The 16850-nt window shown below is 50.3% G+C and overlaps 8 protein-coding genes across 8 annotated transcripts; 4 read left to right on the forward strand and 4 right to left on the reverse strand.

The window, feature by feature from the left end:
• Nucleotides 1-594: 594 nt before the first annotated feature.
• On the forward strand, nt 595-2031 carry P174DRAFT_457352 (putative integral membrane protein; the record flags this gene model as incomplete). The annotated part of the gene is made up of 6 exons (XM_024829546.1): nt 595-775; nt 913-939; nt 988-1055; nt 1117-1589; nt 1678-1949; nt 2000-2031. 6 exons carry the CDS (start codon nt 595-597, stop codon nt 2029-2031), a joined length of 1053 nt encoding a protein of 350 aa, XP_024685173.1.
• Nucleotides 2032-2842: 811 nt separating this feature from the next.
• On the forward strand, nt 2843-3833 carry P174DRAFT_364853 (SDR family oxidoreductase; the record flags this gene model as incomplete). Its single annotated transcript, XM_024822022.1, has 4 exons — nt 2843-2897; nt 2961-3208; nt 3309-3512; nt 3567-3833. The coding sequence occupies 4 exons, from the start codon at nt 2843-2845 to the stop codon at nt 3831-3833; spliced, it is 774 nt and encodes a 257-aa protein (XP_024685174.1).
• Nucleotides 3834-3882: 49 nt separating this feature from the next.
• On the reverse strand, nt 3883-6481 carry P174DRAFT_417601 (putative C6 transcription factor; the record flags this gene model as incomplete). Its single annotated transcript, XM_024824616.1, has 9 exons — nt 3883-4393; nt 4452-4693; nt 4755-5186; nt 5245-5543; nt 5600-5743; nt 5829-6073; nt 6125-6246; nt 6338-6361; nt 6413-6481. 9 exons carry the CDS (start codon nt 6479-6481, stop codon nt 3883-3885), a joined length of 2088 nt encoding a protein of 695 aa, XP_024685175.1.
• A 349-nt stretch (nt 6482-6830) lies between these two features.
• Nucleotides 6831-9286, reverse strand: P174DRAFT_438359 (uncharacterized protein). Its single transcript, XM_024826521.1, has one exon. It carries the CDS (start codon nt 9160-9162, stop codon nt 7213-7215), a length of 1950 nt encoding a protein of 649 aa, XP_024685176.1. The 5' UTR covers nt 9163-9286; the 3' UTR covers nt 6831-7212.
• A 601-nt stretch (nt 9287-9887) lies between these two features.
• On the forward strand, nt 9888-11507 carry P174DRAFT_82623 (uncharacterized protein). Its single transcript, XM_024832470.1, has 2 exons — nt 9888-10148; nt 10230-11507. The coding sequence occupies exon 2, from the start codon at nt 10248-10250 to the stop codon at nt 11373-11375; it is 1128 nt and encodes a 375-aa protein (XP_024685177.1). The 5' UTR covers nt 9888-10148; nt 10230-10247; the 3' UTR covers nt 11376-11507.
• A 142-nt stretch (nt 11508-11649) lies between these two features.
• On the forward strand, nt 11650-12466 carry P174DRAFT_417604 (SNARE domain protein; the record flags this gene model as incomplete). Its single annotated transcript, XM_024824617.1, has 3 exons — nt 11650-11684; nt 11753-12399; nt 12456-12466. 3 exons carry the CDS (start codon nt 11650-11652, stop codon nt 12464-12466), a joined length of 693 nt encoding a protein of 230 aa, XP_024685178.1.
• P174DRAFT_438361 (histone chaperone napB) lies at nt 12453-14055 on the reverse strand. The gene is made up of 3 exons (XM_024826522.1): nt 13708-14055; nt 12804-13628; nt 12453-12750 (listed from the first exon to the last, which is right to left on the reverse strand). The coding sequence occupies exons 1-3, from the start codon at nt 13829-13831 to the stop codon at nt 12641-12643; spliced, it is 1059 nt and encodes a 352-aa protein (XP_024685179.1). The 5' UTR covers nt 13832-14055; the 3' UTR covers nt 12453-12640.
• Nucleotides 14056-15653: 1598 nt separating this feature from the next.
• On the reverse strand, nt 15654-16776 carry P174DRAFT_417606 (NmrA family NAD(P)-binding protein; the record flags this gene model as incomplete). The annotated part of the gene is made up of 3 exons (XM_024824618.1): nt 15654-15752; nt 15821-16067; nt 16133-16776. The coding sequence occupies 3 exons, from the start codon at nt 16774-16776 to the stop codon at nt 15654-15656; spliced, it is 990 nt and encodes a 329-aa protein (XP_024685180.1).
• Between the last annotated feature and the right edge of the window lie 74 nt (nt 16777-16850).

A 16850-nucleotide genomic window follows, 5' to 3' on the forward strand; every position in this document is an offset into this window, starting at 1 on the left:
GACAGATAATACTTGCCTCCATCCTATTGTGGAAATTTACAGGTCGATAGAAACCCGACACACTGTGGAGCATCTCATTAATTTGTCAAATAGGTATAATTGTATCATTACACATAAATTCTCACCTCAATTTTGAATGTATAAACTAGACCGTCACAGTACTTTTACTACCTGATCGTCAATTACTTCATGTATTATCGTACGGCCGGATTGCAGGGACCTTTCCAGCTAATTTCTGTAGGAACTGGCCAAGAGTTTCCGTGTCAACGTCGATCGTCAAGTCTACCGTTCTGGTGGTGCTGGACAGTCGACGACTCTCCCGATGGTCAGGGGTGTGGAGCTGGGAACTGCCAAATCGATCTTGAAGAATGGAGAACCAACAGAGACAATGCTCTTAGATGATGGTCTAGCGCATCCCTCATAGGTGAATTGTAGTCCACAGTTGTGTTTCATACAAATATCGCTCCTATGTGATCCATCAGGTCATAGTTCCTTTTTAATGTCCTTTCTTTTCTGCGCTCAAGATTTCCTTAATCAGATCCAGCACCAGATCTCCTATCTCTTATTCAAGTGTTCCGCGGGGGAGCCATTACCATGGCTCTCGCAGTGATGCTTGGGCGAGATGTTGGCGATTCCGTGGACACGTCGATGCAGAATTGGAATACGGCGACTCAGATACTATGTATCGTGGCCATGACTGTATTCTTCGGGTTGCGTGTCTACACTCGAATATTCATTCTTAATGGGTTCGGGAAGGAAGACTGTGCGTGGTCAGGTCAATAATTGCTTAACCAATGTGAGATACTGACCATCATACAGGGACTTGCATGGGCGCTTGGGTATACAATTTCCCAGCCATTCGCCTATGACTTATCCATACTGACGTTGGGTGGGAGAGATAGTTCCTTGGAGTCATGTACTCTATCATCTCCCTCATCAGTTAGTATTCGAATTTCAATTGCAACTCTGGCGGCTAACAGCTCGCAGTGGGACATTATGGAGGTGGACTGCACCAGAGTGATGTGCCAAACTCCTACCTGATCCCTTTCCACAAGGTCTGGTTGCTTCCCCCATCTCTTACCAGATCCCATCAGTCCCTAACCTCAACCACCGTAGACCGTCTACGTGACAATGGTCATGTACGGACCGACGGCATTCCTGACCAAAATCTCACTCCTCTGGATCATGACCAGGGTCTTCAGTCCCTACCGCAAAGCCGTTCTTTTTATCTATGTCTTCCTAGTAATCATGCTTCTCTACTACATCCCGGCCGTCATCGTCAAAATCCGCATCTGCAACCCAATTGCAAGATTCTGGGATGAAAACACAAACGGCACCTGCCTGGACCAGTCAGCAATCATCCTCGCCGACGCAGTCGTCAGCGTCGTCAGCGACATGATCATCCTCATCCTCCCGCTCCCGCTAACTCTGAGCCTGCAAATGGCCATGCGAAAGAAGCTGCGCGTGATGGGCATCCTCGGCGCCGGAGGACTAGCCTGCGCATCTAGCATAGTCCGCCTCATCCTCATTCTGAAAACCGGGCAGTCCAAAGACGGGACGTATTCGTTTATGCGGATCAATATGTTTGGGTGCGTTTCGCCTTCTTTTCTACTCGCTCTGCTTCATTTTCCCGACACCACACAAGCAAAAAGGACTAACAGCGAATCCTCCTCGCAGAAATGCCGAAATCGCCATTGGCGTCATCTGCGCCTGCCTCCCCTCCCTCTCTGCTCTGCTCAGCCGCGTCCTCCACGAATACTCCAGCAACAACAAAGCAACGCATACCTCCACGCACGAACTCAGCAAAGTGACGAAGCAGAGCCGCACGGATCGGAGACTCAGCCGCAGCAAACACCAGATGAGTTACTTGGATACCGGGTCCGATCAGGAGATCCTCATGCACAATGCGCAGGGGGATCCGAAGATCGAGACGTCGATTCGGGGGATACGTCGTCGCGGCGGATCGTGCCGTCGGAGGCTATGGGTATCGTGAAGACAGTGGATGTGTCGACATCGGTGACGACGCACTAAGCGGTCTGTCGACAGAAACTACAGGCGTTTACGTTTAGGGGGCCGAAAGGAGGTACAGGCTTGGGTTGGTTAATATTGGCTACGCGGATGATACCCTCACCGTCTTTATTCTTTTCTTTTCTTTTCTTACTTCTACCGATGAACATTCTATCACGAACATAACATTGTACTTATTCTATACACGAGGGATTGGACATACTTTGGAAATGAAATACTTAAGAATTACTCCTTCTGCGCCTGCCAAAGAGTAAGGACACTGGAATACCAAAGACGGGATTAGAAGCCTAATCGGAGTTGAGGCAGATCGGATAAGCAAGCCTGTGCACACCTGTGAGACGACTAATATGAACCATAAACCAGGGGCTGGCTGACCTCAGTTTCTAATCGTTCGTGCTGAAGTTACGGCTATGGAGTAACTCCGGTAGGTGTTGCGGGCTGCGGCCATCTTCCCGGGAGAATGGATGTATGAGGGAAAATACCCCGCAGGATTGGCATTTGTTTGTGTTGCTAACTCGACCACATTTAACTTCGACCAAGAGCAATAGCTTCTTGGATTCGTGCATGCATGATTCGAGAACCTGTGGACCTGAATGGGTTATACATACCACTCATGGAAGAAAGGGGTACAGACTGCCGATGCTGAGGATCGACTCGGGAGTCGGCATTGCGCCGCGGTGTCTCCGCACGAGTTGACCCCTCTTTGCTATAGGCTTTAGGTATATAAATGGCGCCTTGTCTTTGTCTTTATTTATACGCGAGATACGCTGTACGACTGTCGATCTATCTTGGTTTAAGATACGCTGCAATCAAAATGACCAAAGCTCCAGCCGGTGCCCGTCTTCAGGGCAAGGTTGCCATTGTAACAGGTATATTCCTTAAATTTCCAAAGCACCAATGCAATAAAGTGAAGTCTCGTTAAGCAAGCATAGGAGGAGGCTCGGGCTTCGGCGCCGCCATATCTCGGCGCTTCGGTGAGGAGGGCGCCAAGGTCATTGTCACCGATATCAATGTCGAGAACGGAGAGAAGATCGCCGCACAAAATCCCGAAAACTTGGTGTTTCACAAGATGGACGTCACGAGCGTTTCGGACTGGGACGAGGTCATGGATCTCGCCTTTGCCAAGTTTGGCCGGTTGGATGTGCTCGTCAACAATGCCGGAACCACATACAGGAATAAGGTTCGGCCTATCAGATGAACAACGGCTTGCCTGTTCCCGATGGGTGATGTCGGTGTGAATCCTATTGAGGTGCCCCTTGGCTGACATCCGTGCCCTACAGCCCACTTTGGAAGTCACCGAGGAGGAGTGGGAACGTGTGTTCAATGTCAATGTTCGGAGCATCTTCCTTGCATCGAAAGCATTGATGGGGCGGTTGATCCAGCAGGGCCAAGGAGGTTCTATGATCAACATCTCCTCCACTGGAGCCTTGAGGCCGCGACCGGGATTGGTGTGGTACAATGCATCCAAGGGCGCTGTTTCCAATGTATGGACTCCTGTGCTTGACTTTTTGTAGAACTCTGCCAGCTGACAACAGTAGGCCACCAAAGGGCTTGCGGCTGAGTACGGCCCCCACAATATCCGCGTCAACACAGTCAGTCCTCTCTTGTCCGGGACGGGTCTGTTTTCCATGTTCACCGGCATGGAGGACACGCCAGAGAATCGTGAAAAGTTTATCGGGAATGTGCCCCTCGGCCGGTTGACCGACCCAGATGATGTGGCGAATATGTGTTTGTACCTTGCCAGTGACGAGGGCAGTTTCATCAATGGCACGGAGATGATCGTTGATGGTGGCAAGTGTATATAATCTAAAGTGAATTCATCTCGGTATGACGGATTTCGCCTGTGATCGCATTTCAAGAGTAAGGCCATGTAGCCGGATCCCATAATGACATATCTTCTTCCAACAATCCCATCATATGCTGGTTTCCAGAAAACCAGCTTCCCAGTTGTGTCTGTGGTATGACGCCAGCTGGAAGGTCATGTCCTTCCATACTATTCTCAAGTGCAGGCATAGACCTCGCTGCCAAAGAATCCGACGCAGCAGTATTCCATCGGAAACCGCCGACTCCTGATGCAGGGGCCAAGCCAAGAGCACTCAGATATGTATCGAACTCCTGACCCACAGATGCTAGATCCTGGTTTTCCTGTATCTGGGCCTGTACCCTCGCCTCTACATATAGCGTCGCAACATTGCTGAGTACTTGACAAAGACTATGTAGTTTCGTGATGGCCTCGGAAAGGAAACAGTTCGGTCCGAGTGAGGAAACAAAGTCTTCTAGTCTCGCGAGATCGTCTCGGGAAGAAGTCTCGATGACGTGGCAAAAGATAACTATAAATGGGACAAACGGCGAGAAGAGAATGGACCTGAAGATTCATCAGAAAATGGACATCTTCTCATCAAGACAACACAAGACACACTCACCAATGCAGATATGAGCATTTCATAGCCTCGTTACTTTCCCTCAAAATTGTCATGCAAACCTGATGCGACTCCAATGCAGCCCGTGCCGTCTCTATGCATTCGGGTACAAAAGTGCTGGTGGATGCCCCTGATGCAGGAATCGCTCTGTATATTAAAGTCAATATAGCCAACCTGCTGACTTCGTCCGATTTAATCACGAAGCCTTCAATCTGCGATAGAGTACGAGACGACCTTGCGAGCTCCTAGGGATCCGTCAATCAAAAAGCTTCCCTTGTGGTAACTTGATCTCCATGGAATGCCTACCTTGAATGGCTCCATGACGCCTACTTCCATCTGCGACGCCAATTGACGAGCGCAAAGTACCCTTTCGCGTTCCGGTCGACTTAAAGCCGCCGGACTGTAAAGCTGCTCGTAGACCTTTCCTTGAATCTCGGCGATCTTCACCCATAGATGATACACTGTTCTCCAAGGTTCGTCGACTTTGTGTCCTCCTAAGTCCTCAGGGATGGTAATATCATAATCCTGTATAGATGATGCACGCCCTAGTCTGAGCGAAAGAGCCTTATCGAGACAGTAAACACACAAAAAAAGCGAAAGCGCTTTTGCTTTCTCGTTGTCGCTAAACTGATTCATCGATGAACTCCGGTGATATCCAAGATTCTGACACAGTCGAGCTGCATTTGACGTCAGCGTCCAGGCAAACGAGGGCTTGGATATTTCAATGGCATGAATAGCCTAAGAGAAGGTACGATTAGTTGGCTTGGCTGAGCAACAGCGGGAGCGAATAGCTTACTCCCAAAGTAAGCGCTTCAATTAACTCCGGTCTTGCCGGCATCAACAATGTCAAGCTTGCTAGCACGGTTTCGAAATTCTTCCGGCAAAGCTGGATGTACTTCTGGTAATCATCTCGAATCCGTGGACTTTCCGCAAGGAAGCTATACTCAAGAAAGATATGATACAAGCCGCAATTGGCTACCATGAAAGTGGCGTCAGAGTAATCTTCTGTTGCAAAGTACACCTCGCGACATTTCTGGATAAAGTCATCAACACTGAGGAAAGGAAAGTAGCATGTGAAGGCGAAAGGGAGATTCGCTAGCTATGCGTCAACCTCAAGTCACTCTGATCATGAAAATCTTGGAGAAAAGTACCTTTTATTTGGCGCAAAATTGGCAGAACCACCTCAATTGGGGCATGACCAGGTCTCGCAAGTTCGAACCCCGACAGCTTTTCTGATTCGGCAATGGAACATCTTTTGACGAAGACCCAGGTGGTTGACTCTGCATGCTCACGATCTGCCTTAGCGCCGAGAGCGCTGCATTGATCTTCGGGTAGAAACTTGAGGCGCGCTTCGCGAAACGACGGTCTCTAGAAACGCACTTGCGTAGGCGGAATGAGCCGCGAGGGATGAGTTGCCCTCAAACCCAGTACCAGACTCATGTTCCAACGCGGCCGTTGTATTGGAAGCAAAGCCAGATGTATCTGGAGACATTTGCTTCGAGACAGGAGTCGCGTGGTAGCACGTCTCAGCAGTATTGGGATTGCGAGCAAGGCTAGATTTCAACTCAAGAAGGACTTCTTCAATTTTACCCAGACGTTCCTCGATAAGATCGATCTTCTTCTCGCTGTAGCAAGTCAGACAAGAGCATTGACGGGCCCTAGTGCTTCCTACTCACTACTGGCTGGATATTAGAACCCGTCTGCGATCCTCCTTGGGTTTCTGCCCTGCACCTGTTGAGCGGCAGACGATTCCTGCACTGCGACAATTCGAGCATGGTGATCGCTTATCGCAGCGTACCTGTCGATAGTACGGATGGTCAATTCAAAAAACAGCAACACGATGTGACCCCAGGCGCTCCGGGCATCAATTCCACTACGTATCAGCATACCTTTCTGAGACGACATTGGTCACACTGCAGCTAGTTAGCGGAATGCCAATCCCTTGCATACTACCCTACACTCACCGCGTGCTTGAGAAGCTCCTTCCTGTCACATTCGGCTCCCTCGGCCTCCATTTGTTGCTTGTCAGCCATATCGACTCTAGATAGACTAGTATCTTTGTCGGCACTCGGCACATATGAGATAAAATATAAGATAGTCTTGCTATCGTCAAATGCGAATCGTGTTGCCTTGGGTGTTGGACTGACAGTGGCGTCGGAGCCCGCGGACTCCGGAAAGGGGGCCACCGAGTCAGTCATCACTTTGCTTACTACTCTGTCTTCTTGGGGTACCACACTATTCCTAAACGATCACTCCGAAGGAGTTAAACGATGTCAACTGCTGAAACCACACCAGATATATCTCTGAATGTGGGGAGAATTGACACATGTATCTCGAGGGATAACCACATCGGAAGAGTAAGAAGCATCCGTTTGCTCTTTTCCTCGTTAATGCATTGGTATAAAGTCTCAAAGGAACTATATCGCACTCTATGTCTATACAGTCATCAATCGTAACTCTATCCTTCTTCCACATAAATGATGAAGTAAAACTCTGGTGACACCTAGCTGGCCGTCGCTCTGCTGGGCTCGCAGAAAGTACAGGGTCTATTTTTATGTCGCTGCACGGTATTGTACGCGCATTCGGCCTCCGCATCGCGATGTGCCGTCTTGAGGTCCAAGTTCGAGTATAACTCCAAATATGCCTCATGAATGGCAAAGCGGCCGCTGCCATGCTAGACGGGTTTCAAGTCGTCACATTGCCTCGCGGCGAATCGTCAAAGCGTGTATGCATCATGACTTCTGCCAAAGAACAGGTCAAGGAATCATTTCTTGATTCCGATCACGGCGAGATTCCTAGGGCTTTCGCTGTACTCGAAAACCGGCTCAACCCAGCAATCCTTGACAGAGTCATGCTCACGCAGGAACTGCCACCTGTCCACAACGATGAGGGCCTCGACGAGTGCTGAACTGAAAGCCATCAGAGCCCAAGTGACACTAAGATGCTTCTTTCGGGGCCAATATTCCGCTTCGTAGTGCTTCACTTCTTCCTCTGTAATGCCAGCCATCCTTGCCTTGACCTTCTCTCCATTGTGCGGGTCCTTGCTCAGCTTTGCCACTGCGGCATGAACGTATGCAGAAAACGACGTAAAGGCGGCCTTTCGCAAGGAACCGACAATCAAAGGATTTCCTACCGCAACAGGACCGCCAGTCTCCAATCCATAGAGATCCGTGGGGTTAACAGGTTTCTCAACCACGCCACGGTCGACAAAAATGCGCTGGAGAAGGGCTCGGTAAAAGTGCCGCGTGAAGAAGGCTTCGCTATCTTCTCTGCCCCAGTTGTAGGGTGCTTGTAGAGACATCGAACGTGCGGTGATATTCAATTTCACGCCAGTCCCACTGACATGTTCATATGACTCCAGTCGTTTCGACATGGGAAACCCATGGGGGTCATACGCACAGGCATCCTGAGTCAAGCGGGGATGTTGAGTGCGGAGGATGGGGAGCTTGTATGTGGCCGGCCCAAGCCTCTCGGTCATCAAGTTATAGCAGCATCCGATCATTGCGATAGCTTTGACAGACGGGTTGAGAACTAAAGATCTGACACCATGATGAAGAAGGTTGCCACATGAATGAAGGGAAATGACCATGACGTTAGGGTCCTCTGCCTTTCTCTCGGACCTTGAGTTTCGGTCAACCACGGCGCCTTGGGAGCCTCCGGTCTCCAAAGGTCGAGATTTGACCACATCCTTGATTATAGGCTCCAGGTATCCGTCTTTGATCTCGTGCTCAATGTAATCCATGGCTCCTTTGAGCACAAGTTCATCTTCTTTCTTGCCCACAAATTTCTTGGGGGGCCCATTCTTGTAAGGGCTAGTTCCCCACTCGTCCGGTTGGATATCAATGTCCAGCAAAACGTTGAAAACCGTGCTATCTCCACCGTCACCAGCGCCAGGCTCGGCGGAAGCATCATTAGGTACGTTTTCAACTACCTCCACCTCAGGAGTGGACGGCGTCGTATCTTGATCATCCTCCAAGCCCTTGCGGTTCCTCCTGCCATTGGTCTTGTAAACGATTCTCTTCTGCTTCCTCGCCAGTTTTGCATGAATATCCATACCCTTTGCGCCGCTGATAAACTGATGTTTGCGTTCGATTGCAATTATATGCCTGTTGTAAGGAGGGCTTGCCAGTGTCCGTCCAAGGTAGTTCTGGCCTGATCCGAAGTCGACAATGTGCGATATAGGCTCGCCCCGTTCTTCCGCAACGGTGTCACATAGATCATTAACATATTTGGAAAAGTGCGCAACCTCGTGATACTTTTTCTGATTCATTCCCACCGCGAGATGGTGAGGCAGCGACACCTTGCCAGACTCCCTTGATGTGAAATCTCTCCCCAGGCTGAGACGACGGATCTGATGAACGTATTCCAGGAGGTCGATTGGAGGGAGGGGCTGCCCTCTCCAACTAGCCTCTGCATCTCGACTCGGATCGCTTTCAGAGAACTCGCGACTCTGCTGCAACAGCGGCGGTATATCTTCTCTCAGCAATAGGTCTAGTATATCTTGAATGTCGTGCTTCTCGAAGAATGTTCGCCAATGCAGTGGCAGAAGTGAATCGTACAAATCGGGTTCGCGAGTCAGAAAGTCCAGTATATGTACACCCCCGCACACATGGATGAATAGCTCAGACGAGGTCGTGAAGGACAGAAGGGCGTCAACGTATGCGTCAGGATCTGTCCACTCCCCAGGGAGTGGGAGCGGTTGTGGATGCGGCATGCGTGCGCTGAACGGGGATATAGAAGTCAGATGAAAATCGCTATGGATGTGGCATGCCACTCATGACACTGCCCACTAACTCCGACTGAGTTGGCAGGCTTCCTTTTTGACTTGATGATTTGCAGATGGACAAATTGCGGGGAAATATTTCAACTTTTTCCAGAAATTTTCTGCCTGAGGGGAAATCACCGATTGGGTTTAGGCTGGGAGTAGTTTAAACAGAACTATGGAGACTCGTCCGCCAGCAGACATCCTAATCCGATACCTTTCCAAGCCCTTTTGCCGTCAGTCTCGTTATTATTATGTTTTTTACAGAGTTGAGAATCCAACGTACTCCGTGCCCTGAGTATTCTCTTATGCCTCACGGTAGCGCATGCTCCTGGACCTGTTCCCGCCAAGCCACTTTGACAACCAATTGGCGGACTATTGAGCCCATCAGGCGATAGTTGTTGTCAAACTGTTGATCCTACTCTGTATGCCGACCATGTTGGTAGAGCTAGGCACTTTAGCTTTCAGTCTCGTCTGCTCCGCGTGATTTCGCAAGGGAGCCGTGGCATTGATGAACATGCAGCGAAGGAACGGCGAAGCTCGTTACGAGGATCTGTTCGTTGTCATGACGTGGTGTAGCCGAGCTGCGATTCTCTGAACATTTCCGCACGGGAAGATCTCCTGTGAGTTGGAAAGGGTCCGGTTTGATTTTGAGTTCTCACTCTGAAAGTTGACCAGTCAAGCTATGATCGTCTGACGACCCGCGTAACATACCTAACCCTCCCGACAGAAACATAACAGCCAAGAACACACTCAAGTAATTCAACGCGTCACACCGTTTATAATCGTTTTTGTCCAAGTACACTGTACACATCAGCTCATTGTCCCCTTGCTGCAAGGAGGGCCAATGTGTTTGGCCACTTTATTGGCTACAGTTGCAAATGTTGAACAGCAATGTTAGATCTTGGGCACCTACATAAGGGGACTTCAGTGTCGAGGTAAGATATAACTTTACAATCTGGTCTCGTGCCTTGGGATTGGGAAAACCAAAGCATTGCGCTAAACCGGCGAACATGCAGCAGAATTCGGATGCGCAAATGGTTACAACGAAAGACTTATTCGGCCGTGTCGCTGATGTGTTATTCCAAATCATCATAAACGGAGACATAAGCGCGGTTTTAAACCTCCGCCTTGTCAACAAATCAACATATGAGACGATTGGATCACTCGAGCCGCATATCTGCCGCTGGTTCATGCGCCTGCACAGTATCAATGCTTTTGCTCCTCTTATCACACTGGATTCGCAGACAGGCGGCCAGCGACCTGTCACAGTGCACACACTCCCAAAGTTCATCTACCGTCAAAGTACTGCAAGTCAATTAGCGCGGCGTATCATTCCTTCTGTATGGGGCCCGTACATTGATGACGGAAATCCCGAGATGGATTACAATGCTGAATTGAAACTCGCACAAACACTCGAACGGGGATTACATGTGCTCTTTCACTTTGCAGATGCCTACCATGACACCGAGATTCTGCAAGTGAAAGATGGGGCGAAATCAGCTACCTATGGCCCTGGGCGGCGTCTAGTACTGACTTGGGGATCGGACCTGTACGACGACCTTCTAGAGCATAGGAGCCAATCGATGACATTCGATAAGAATATCGATCATATCTACGCAGTGTTGGAATGGGGTCATGTGGAAGCGGAAATCGGCAGGAAACGGCTTCGCTTGAGGAGCTATCTTGATGAACAGAATGAAATTGATTTTCACGCTGCTCTACGAATGCTGCGGGAGCTCATGGAGCGCATGCTTCTTAGACACGGCCCAAAGGATTGGTATCGAGATGCAAAGAACGAGTACAGCCTGATTTCATGGTTCATCCTGAAGCAATCACCCAGAACGTTGGCGAAGCTTTTCCTAAGCCCTCAAGACGAATGTTGTCATCTGGATGACAAGACTACTGATGCTGGCGTCAGAGAGTGTCGCTTTGCGGATCCCTTGGACAGTTACTGGAAGGAGTGGGAGAATGACCTGGAGCTGCGATGTCACGATTGCGACTGTAGACGCCGCGTCCGGAGCTGGAGCGTGAAGCCGGCAGTGATTGACGCTCGAGGGCGGGAATTCGACCGAGCAGCGGAGAAGTATCTAAAGGAGATGTGGAGTCAAAGACATATTGGGCTCCACCACGCTTTTACCATGGGTCACTTCAGTACATTCTGACGTTTGTCATATAGATAGTACCTACGGAGTTTGACAATAGACTTATCTCGCTGCGAGTCGATTGAAATTGGAGTATTGGAGATGTCACGTGAAGATGTCCGACTGACCGCTGATCACACCGCCGAACCGACCATATCCAGCTATCTGGACTGGTGTCAATAACTCAAGCTCATCTAAACAGGACGTCAATAATACCTTTCGAACTAGCAAGCGAACCTACAGTCGCTTTACTTAGTCTTTATTTGTGTCCTTTTGATCTACTGGTATATACAACATGGATAGCACGGACCCTTTCCTTCAAGTACAAGCGTAAGCCTGACTACTTCACCCGCGTTAGGTGACTCGGCGCAGGAAATCTAACCATTCGCCGACTATAGAGACGTCCTATCGACGCTGCAATCCAGCAGGCCCCTTTTCTCCTCATACCTCCGTATCAGATCTCTCGCCAAATCGCCATCAAATCCAGAACTCCAACAAGCCCGCTCCGAACTCGAGGCTACGCTGACAGACTTAACCGCGGATCTGGATGATCTCGTCGAGAGTGTCCGCGCAATCGAGCAAGATCCATACCGGTATGGCCTCGAAATCGAAGAAGTCGCACGCCGACGGAAGTTAGTGGACGAGGTTGGAGATGAGGTCGAGAAGATGAGGGAGGAGTTGCAGAGGGTCGTCACAACTGCCGACACAGCTGGCGGGACCAGAGCAGCTACAGGCTCTACGTCGGGACTGCCCAATCCGGCCGACTTTGACAATGTCCTGTCTCCCTCGGCGGATGATCGAGGGGATGATTACTACGCTGCTCTTGAGCAGCAGCGGCAGATGGAGCTGATGCATGAACAAGATGAACAGCTGGACGGGGTATTTCGGACCGTGGGCAACCTACGGCAGCAGGCAGATGACATGGGGAGAGAGCTGGAAGAGCAAACAGTCATGATCGACGAGGTCGATACATTGGCCGATAGAGTTGGGGGCAAGCTGAGCGACGGGATGTCACGGATAAAGCACATCGTACGGAAGAACGAAGGTAAGTGTACTCAGTCCGTTCGTTGAAATAAAGTTCCACGAGAACGTAGTCAAAAGCAGTCAACTAATCATTTTTGGTTCATTAGATACAATGTCTTCATTCTGCATCGCGGCTCTCATCTTCGTCCTGGTGCTACTACTAATTTTGGTAATCGCATTGTGATTAAAGATCAGATATCCACCCATGGGCACGAGAGTAACGAAATGGCATTTTACTTGAAAATCAAAGCAGGACGATGGATTTAAACCTTGGCCTTCTTGCGGGGCCGAGAGTTGTCTTCCTCGTCCTCCTCATCTTCGAGTTCGTCCTCGTCGAATTCAGAGTAATCATCGCCAATCTCAAAGGATTGTCCTGGAATCGAGTCAGTCACACCGTCGCATCGTCTCTACAGCAGAGTGTCTTACCATAATACTTGTGAGCGTTGGGCCACAGGTCCTCCGCGAGAGCGATGGCAAGGTCCTCGCCGTCAGGGAAGATCTCGATCTCATCGAAGGAGTCTTCCTCGTCGTCCTCCTCGTCGTCGTCATCCTCCTCATCATCGAATTTCTCTCCCTTAAGGGCCCTCTCGAATCGCTCATCATCCTCCTTGTTGGCTTCCTTGGACTCTTCGGCGGAGACAACATTGCCACGGTAACCAAAGAACCCGAAGAAGCTGGTTCCGGCAGGGGTGGGGAAGTCTTCCTCGTCCTCATCGTTATCTTCCATGGCAGCGGCTTCAAGCTCTTCCATCTTCTTGGCGAGCTTTTCGAACTCGGGGAGCTTCTTGCGGTCGCCACCCTTCTTCTCGGCCTCGGCCAGATCACAGGCAGCATCGAGCAATCCCTTGGTCAGATCCATGCCTTCCTTCCAATTGATGCGGACTGGCTCAGAGACGAGGCCTTCCCATGTCCTGCGCTTGCCCTTGGGAGTCTTGGTGATCTTCTTGCGCCAGTAGAACTCCTTGACGAGCTTTTCGTTCTCGAAGAAGGGGTTCTCCTCGCCGGTGCGGAACACAAAGGTGAAACGAAGGCTTCGGGGCTCGCCATTGCCCTTCTCGTCGACCTCGAATCTCTCAACAGTGAGGTCCTTCAGGGCAGAGCCCAGAACAGCGGCGTCGGAGTGCTGGATGTATTCGTCGATCTCGGCGGGGGCGTGGGAGAGGACACGAACCCAGAAGTCGTCCTGGACTTTGGAGATGAGCTCGCTACGCTTCTCCCATAGAGGGCGGTTCTCAACAGCGGATCGGCGCACTAAACGGGTCAGCTTGATGAGCTCAAATGAGGTGGATGAGTATCACCCCAGGCGAGACGAATGGCGAGGGCAACTTACGGCGGTCGGTCTCAGCGCGGATAAATCTCTGCTCCAGGAGCGCAAACTCCCGCGCAACTTCCATGGGGATCTCAGGCATCTCAATGCGCTCAGAGAGCGACTTCTGACCGTTTTCGGCACCCATGATGACCGATAAGGATGAGGAGCGATAAGCTAGGAGAAAAGGGGTGATGAAGGAGAACAGTGAGCGAGCTGGGGGTATAAGGGTATAAAGCAATCACTTGAGCAGATTGTTAAGATCAAGCAAGTGAGAAATCAGTTGCAGACGGGATAGGAAAGAAGTTGGAGAAGAAGGGGTAAAAAAAAATTTCTGCTAAGGTAAGGTAACGCCGAGCAGACGGGCAATCGCAATAATTTCCTGTCCCGTTCGCGACTCGGCTGATGGCCGCTTTAGGGTCAGGTGATGTCACCGCTGGAGCTGTTCCTGACTAAGGGACAGAGCCACTCAGAGCTACGCATGTGTCTGCCTTATTTTTAGATGAGAAGAATGTGAGAGGAATGTTACATTATCAAACTCAGGAGAATATACCTGTATCTCTCTCTTTTCTAATCTCTCAGGTTTGAGTACCAAGTGATGTGATCCACCTGGAAATTGACATAATGCCCTGGTACACATCACAATTTCACAATTATCCGTCCACTTGAGATCCATCAGTGTAAACTTTATTCTCCTTCGAGCTATAACAACCAACAGCATAGCACTCATTCAGACTACAGGAAAAGAAGAGTCATCGTCTCAACTCCTACTAACCCTTCCCTCGGTCGGCTCATTCATCATCTAACAAAAATAAATCACTTGTTACAAAGTAGAGAGATACTATCAAACCACCCGTTTCTCCTCCCATAGATAGAGATAAAGAGGTATCAACATGAACCTGAATCAAGATTCTCGTTAGCAAACGCCACACGCGACACCAACGCAATGATCGACATTGGGAAAAAGAAATGAGGCCAGTCTTCGGCTCAGCTCCGTCCCTGACTAGACTAGACTATCACCCATGAATCTTGGACGGGCGTTGCTTTTTCGCTTATCTCGACTACATTAGTACACTGACACTAGACTAACCACCTTGCTTGCTTGATCCAGATTTTGCGGGGAAATGGGATGCGTTGTGGGCTTGTTCGTTCTGAATTGGGACAGGGGGTGAGTCTTCCGGTTATGGTACGTATTCTAGTGTTCCTGATGCGATGGATGGAGGATGAAATTGAAGTTCAAATTGAAGTGAAAGATTCAGCCGTGAGCTATGGTATCTGAGGCCCAAGTGAGAATAAGTCAATGTTGACTGAGAAAAGGAGTACAGTTAATTGAAGAGCCACAACAGCCACCAAGGTGAGATTTTGGTTACCAAACTCCAGAGGGGAATATAGTACGTAATAAAAGGACAAGAACTTTTTTGTGGCAGGTCGTAACCGCAGCCATACCTGCGGTCAACTTTTCATGAGTCGGTCATAGCGCAGGGGAGGAACATTAAATAGAGAAAGAGAGTTCGTGACATCCATTTTCATCCAAGCACACAGTCAGCAGTGCGCAGGGCCTTTAGTCCGCTTGGCAGCTGTGTGCGTGGTTCCTTCATGTATGGGAGTCCCCAAGAAATTAGATGAAACCCGTTCGCCAGCAATGCGGTTGGAAATGAATTGATTGTGAGAGCGGGTAAAAGGCGATGATGATGATTAAGAGGAGGTGAGACGGAGAGAGAGATAAGGACGGGGCACAGCGTCGTTAGTGGCGCATAGACAATGCAACCTCCGTATCGAGCCAATCGGGTCTCATTCAGCAACTGGACGCAACGGCCTCGGGGTATATTTTTGTTTTCCTTATCAGCTGATGGCAGGGGTGCGCTCTCAACAGGCACCCCGACGGTGTTCCAAACTCGCCAGCGATTTTCCAGTGCAACAATGAGTGCACGCTTGGAAGATTGGAGCGATGATTCAAGTTGTGCTTTGTATCACAACATCCAGTCCAGCCCGTTGGCTTCCTCTTCTACCGGGAACACTTCTCGCGCATATTCCTCCATGTCTCTCCAGCCCTCCCACAGCTGCCGAGCCTCGTCGGTGACTCGAAGTGAGACGACCCCTCCGGGGCCCTGCATCATTCCCGCCCCGGCGCCTTTACCATTGGCAGGCCCAGCCCCTTGGGTGAACCGGCTGCAGGACGGGAGAACTCGGGTTGAGGAAAGTAGGGCGCGTTATACTGCCCAAAGACCACTTCGATGGCTTCGAGCTGTTCCCTGTATCCGGCGGGAATATTGACTTTGACTTCAACCTTGGGGACATGCACGTAACGACAAGGACGATTCAAGGCGCGCGAGAAAGCTGCGCACACCTGGTTGGGGGATAGGGTCTCGAATGTAAGGGCGATCCTGTGCGACAGAGAACCATCAGCAATTGTCTCCACATGACCGGGGTATTCTCTCACGTAACCTACCGATGACCGTGCCACTTCTTGGGCCCGTCCTTGAAAATCTGAAGCAGCGCGGGCCCCACGTCGTGTTCGGCGTCTAACCAAGGCAATGGAGTGTCCGGGTCGAACGGCGCATGCCATTCAAAGCTCCCGTCCGGCATGAGCTCCATCTGAAAAAGAGGGTAGGGTAGACTTGTGAAGTTGTTGTTGTAAATTCCTGCATACACAAAGGTCGCAGGCAATCCGAGCTGTCGGATGTAGTTCTCGACGGTGAACTTGGGAGCCCACAACGGTACGGGAGGCCACGGGCCATGAACGGAATGATCTGGCATACTGCTGTAAATGTAGTGTTGAATGGTCCCTGCTCGTTTCGCAGCGTCCGCCAGTGCTTTTCCAATCGCGACCTCGTCTCCCATTTGTGATGTTGTGTTGATGAACGCGAGGTTCGCGCCTTGAAACAGGGTGTCCATCAACGCGGTATTATTGAGCAGCGATCCTTGGAAGAGTGTGACATTAGGGAGTCCCTGCAGCTCCTCCGCTATGATCCCCTTGAGGGAATGGATCTGAGCTCGTACATTGTGACCGACGGCAGAAGCGACGCGGATAAGGGAGGCAGCCTGACGGCCCGTCGCATTCACGACGGCAATGGTTTTGCTTTGTTGTGTCATTCGGAGTGCTGACCTCTGAAACGAGACGGGCGACAGTCAGACGGAAGCGAAGAGCTCTTCAACCCCGAGAAAGA

The sequence above is a fragment of the Aspergillus novofumigatus genome (assembly GCF_002847465.1).
Source record: "Aspergillus novofumigatus IBT 16806 chromosome Unknown P174scaffold_2, whole genome shotgun sequence".
Classification (NCBI taxonomy): Eukaryota; Fungi; Ascomycota; class Eurotiomycetes; order Eurotiales; family Aspergillaceae; genus Aspergillus; species Aspergillus novofumigatus.

Coding starts and splice junctions, on each gene's coding strand:
- P174DRAFT_438359 (XM_024826521.1), bottom strand. CDS start 9,162: ATGCCGCATCCACAACCGCTCCCACTCCCTGGGGAGTGGACAGATCCT.
- P174DRAFT_82623 (XM_024832470.1), top strand. CDS start 10,248: ATGGTTACAACGAAAGACTTATTCGGCCGTGTCGCTGATGTGTTATTC.
- P174DRAFT_438361 (XM_024826522.1), bottom strand. CDS start 13,831: ATGGGTGCCGAAAACGGTCAGAAGTCGCTCTCTGAGCGCATTGAGATG. Junction 13,629..13,707: donor CCGCGCTGAGACCGACCGCC/GTAAGTTGCCCT, acceptor TGACCCGTTTAG/TGCGCCGATCCGCTGTTGAG. Junction 12,751..12,803: donor CAACGCTCACAAGTATTATG/GTAAGACACTCT, acceptor ACTCGATTCCAG/GACAATCCTTTGAGATTGGC.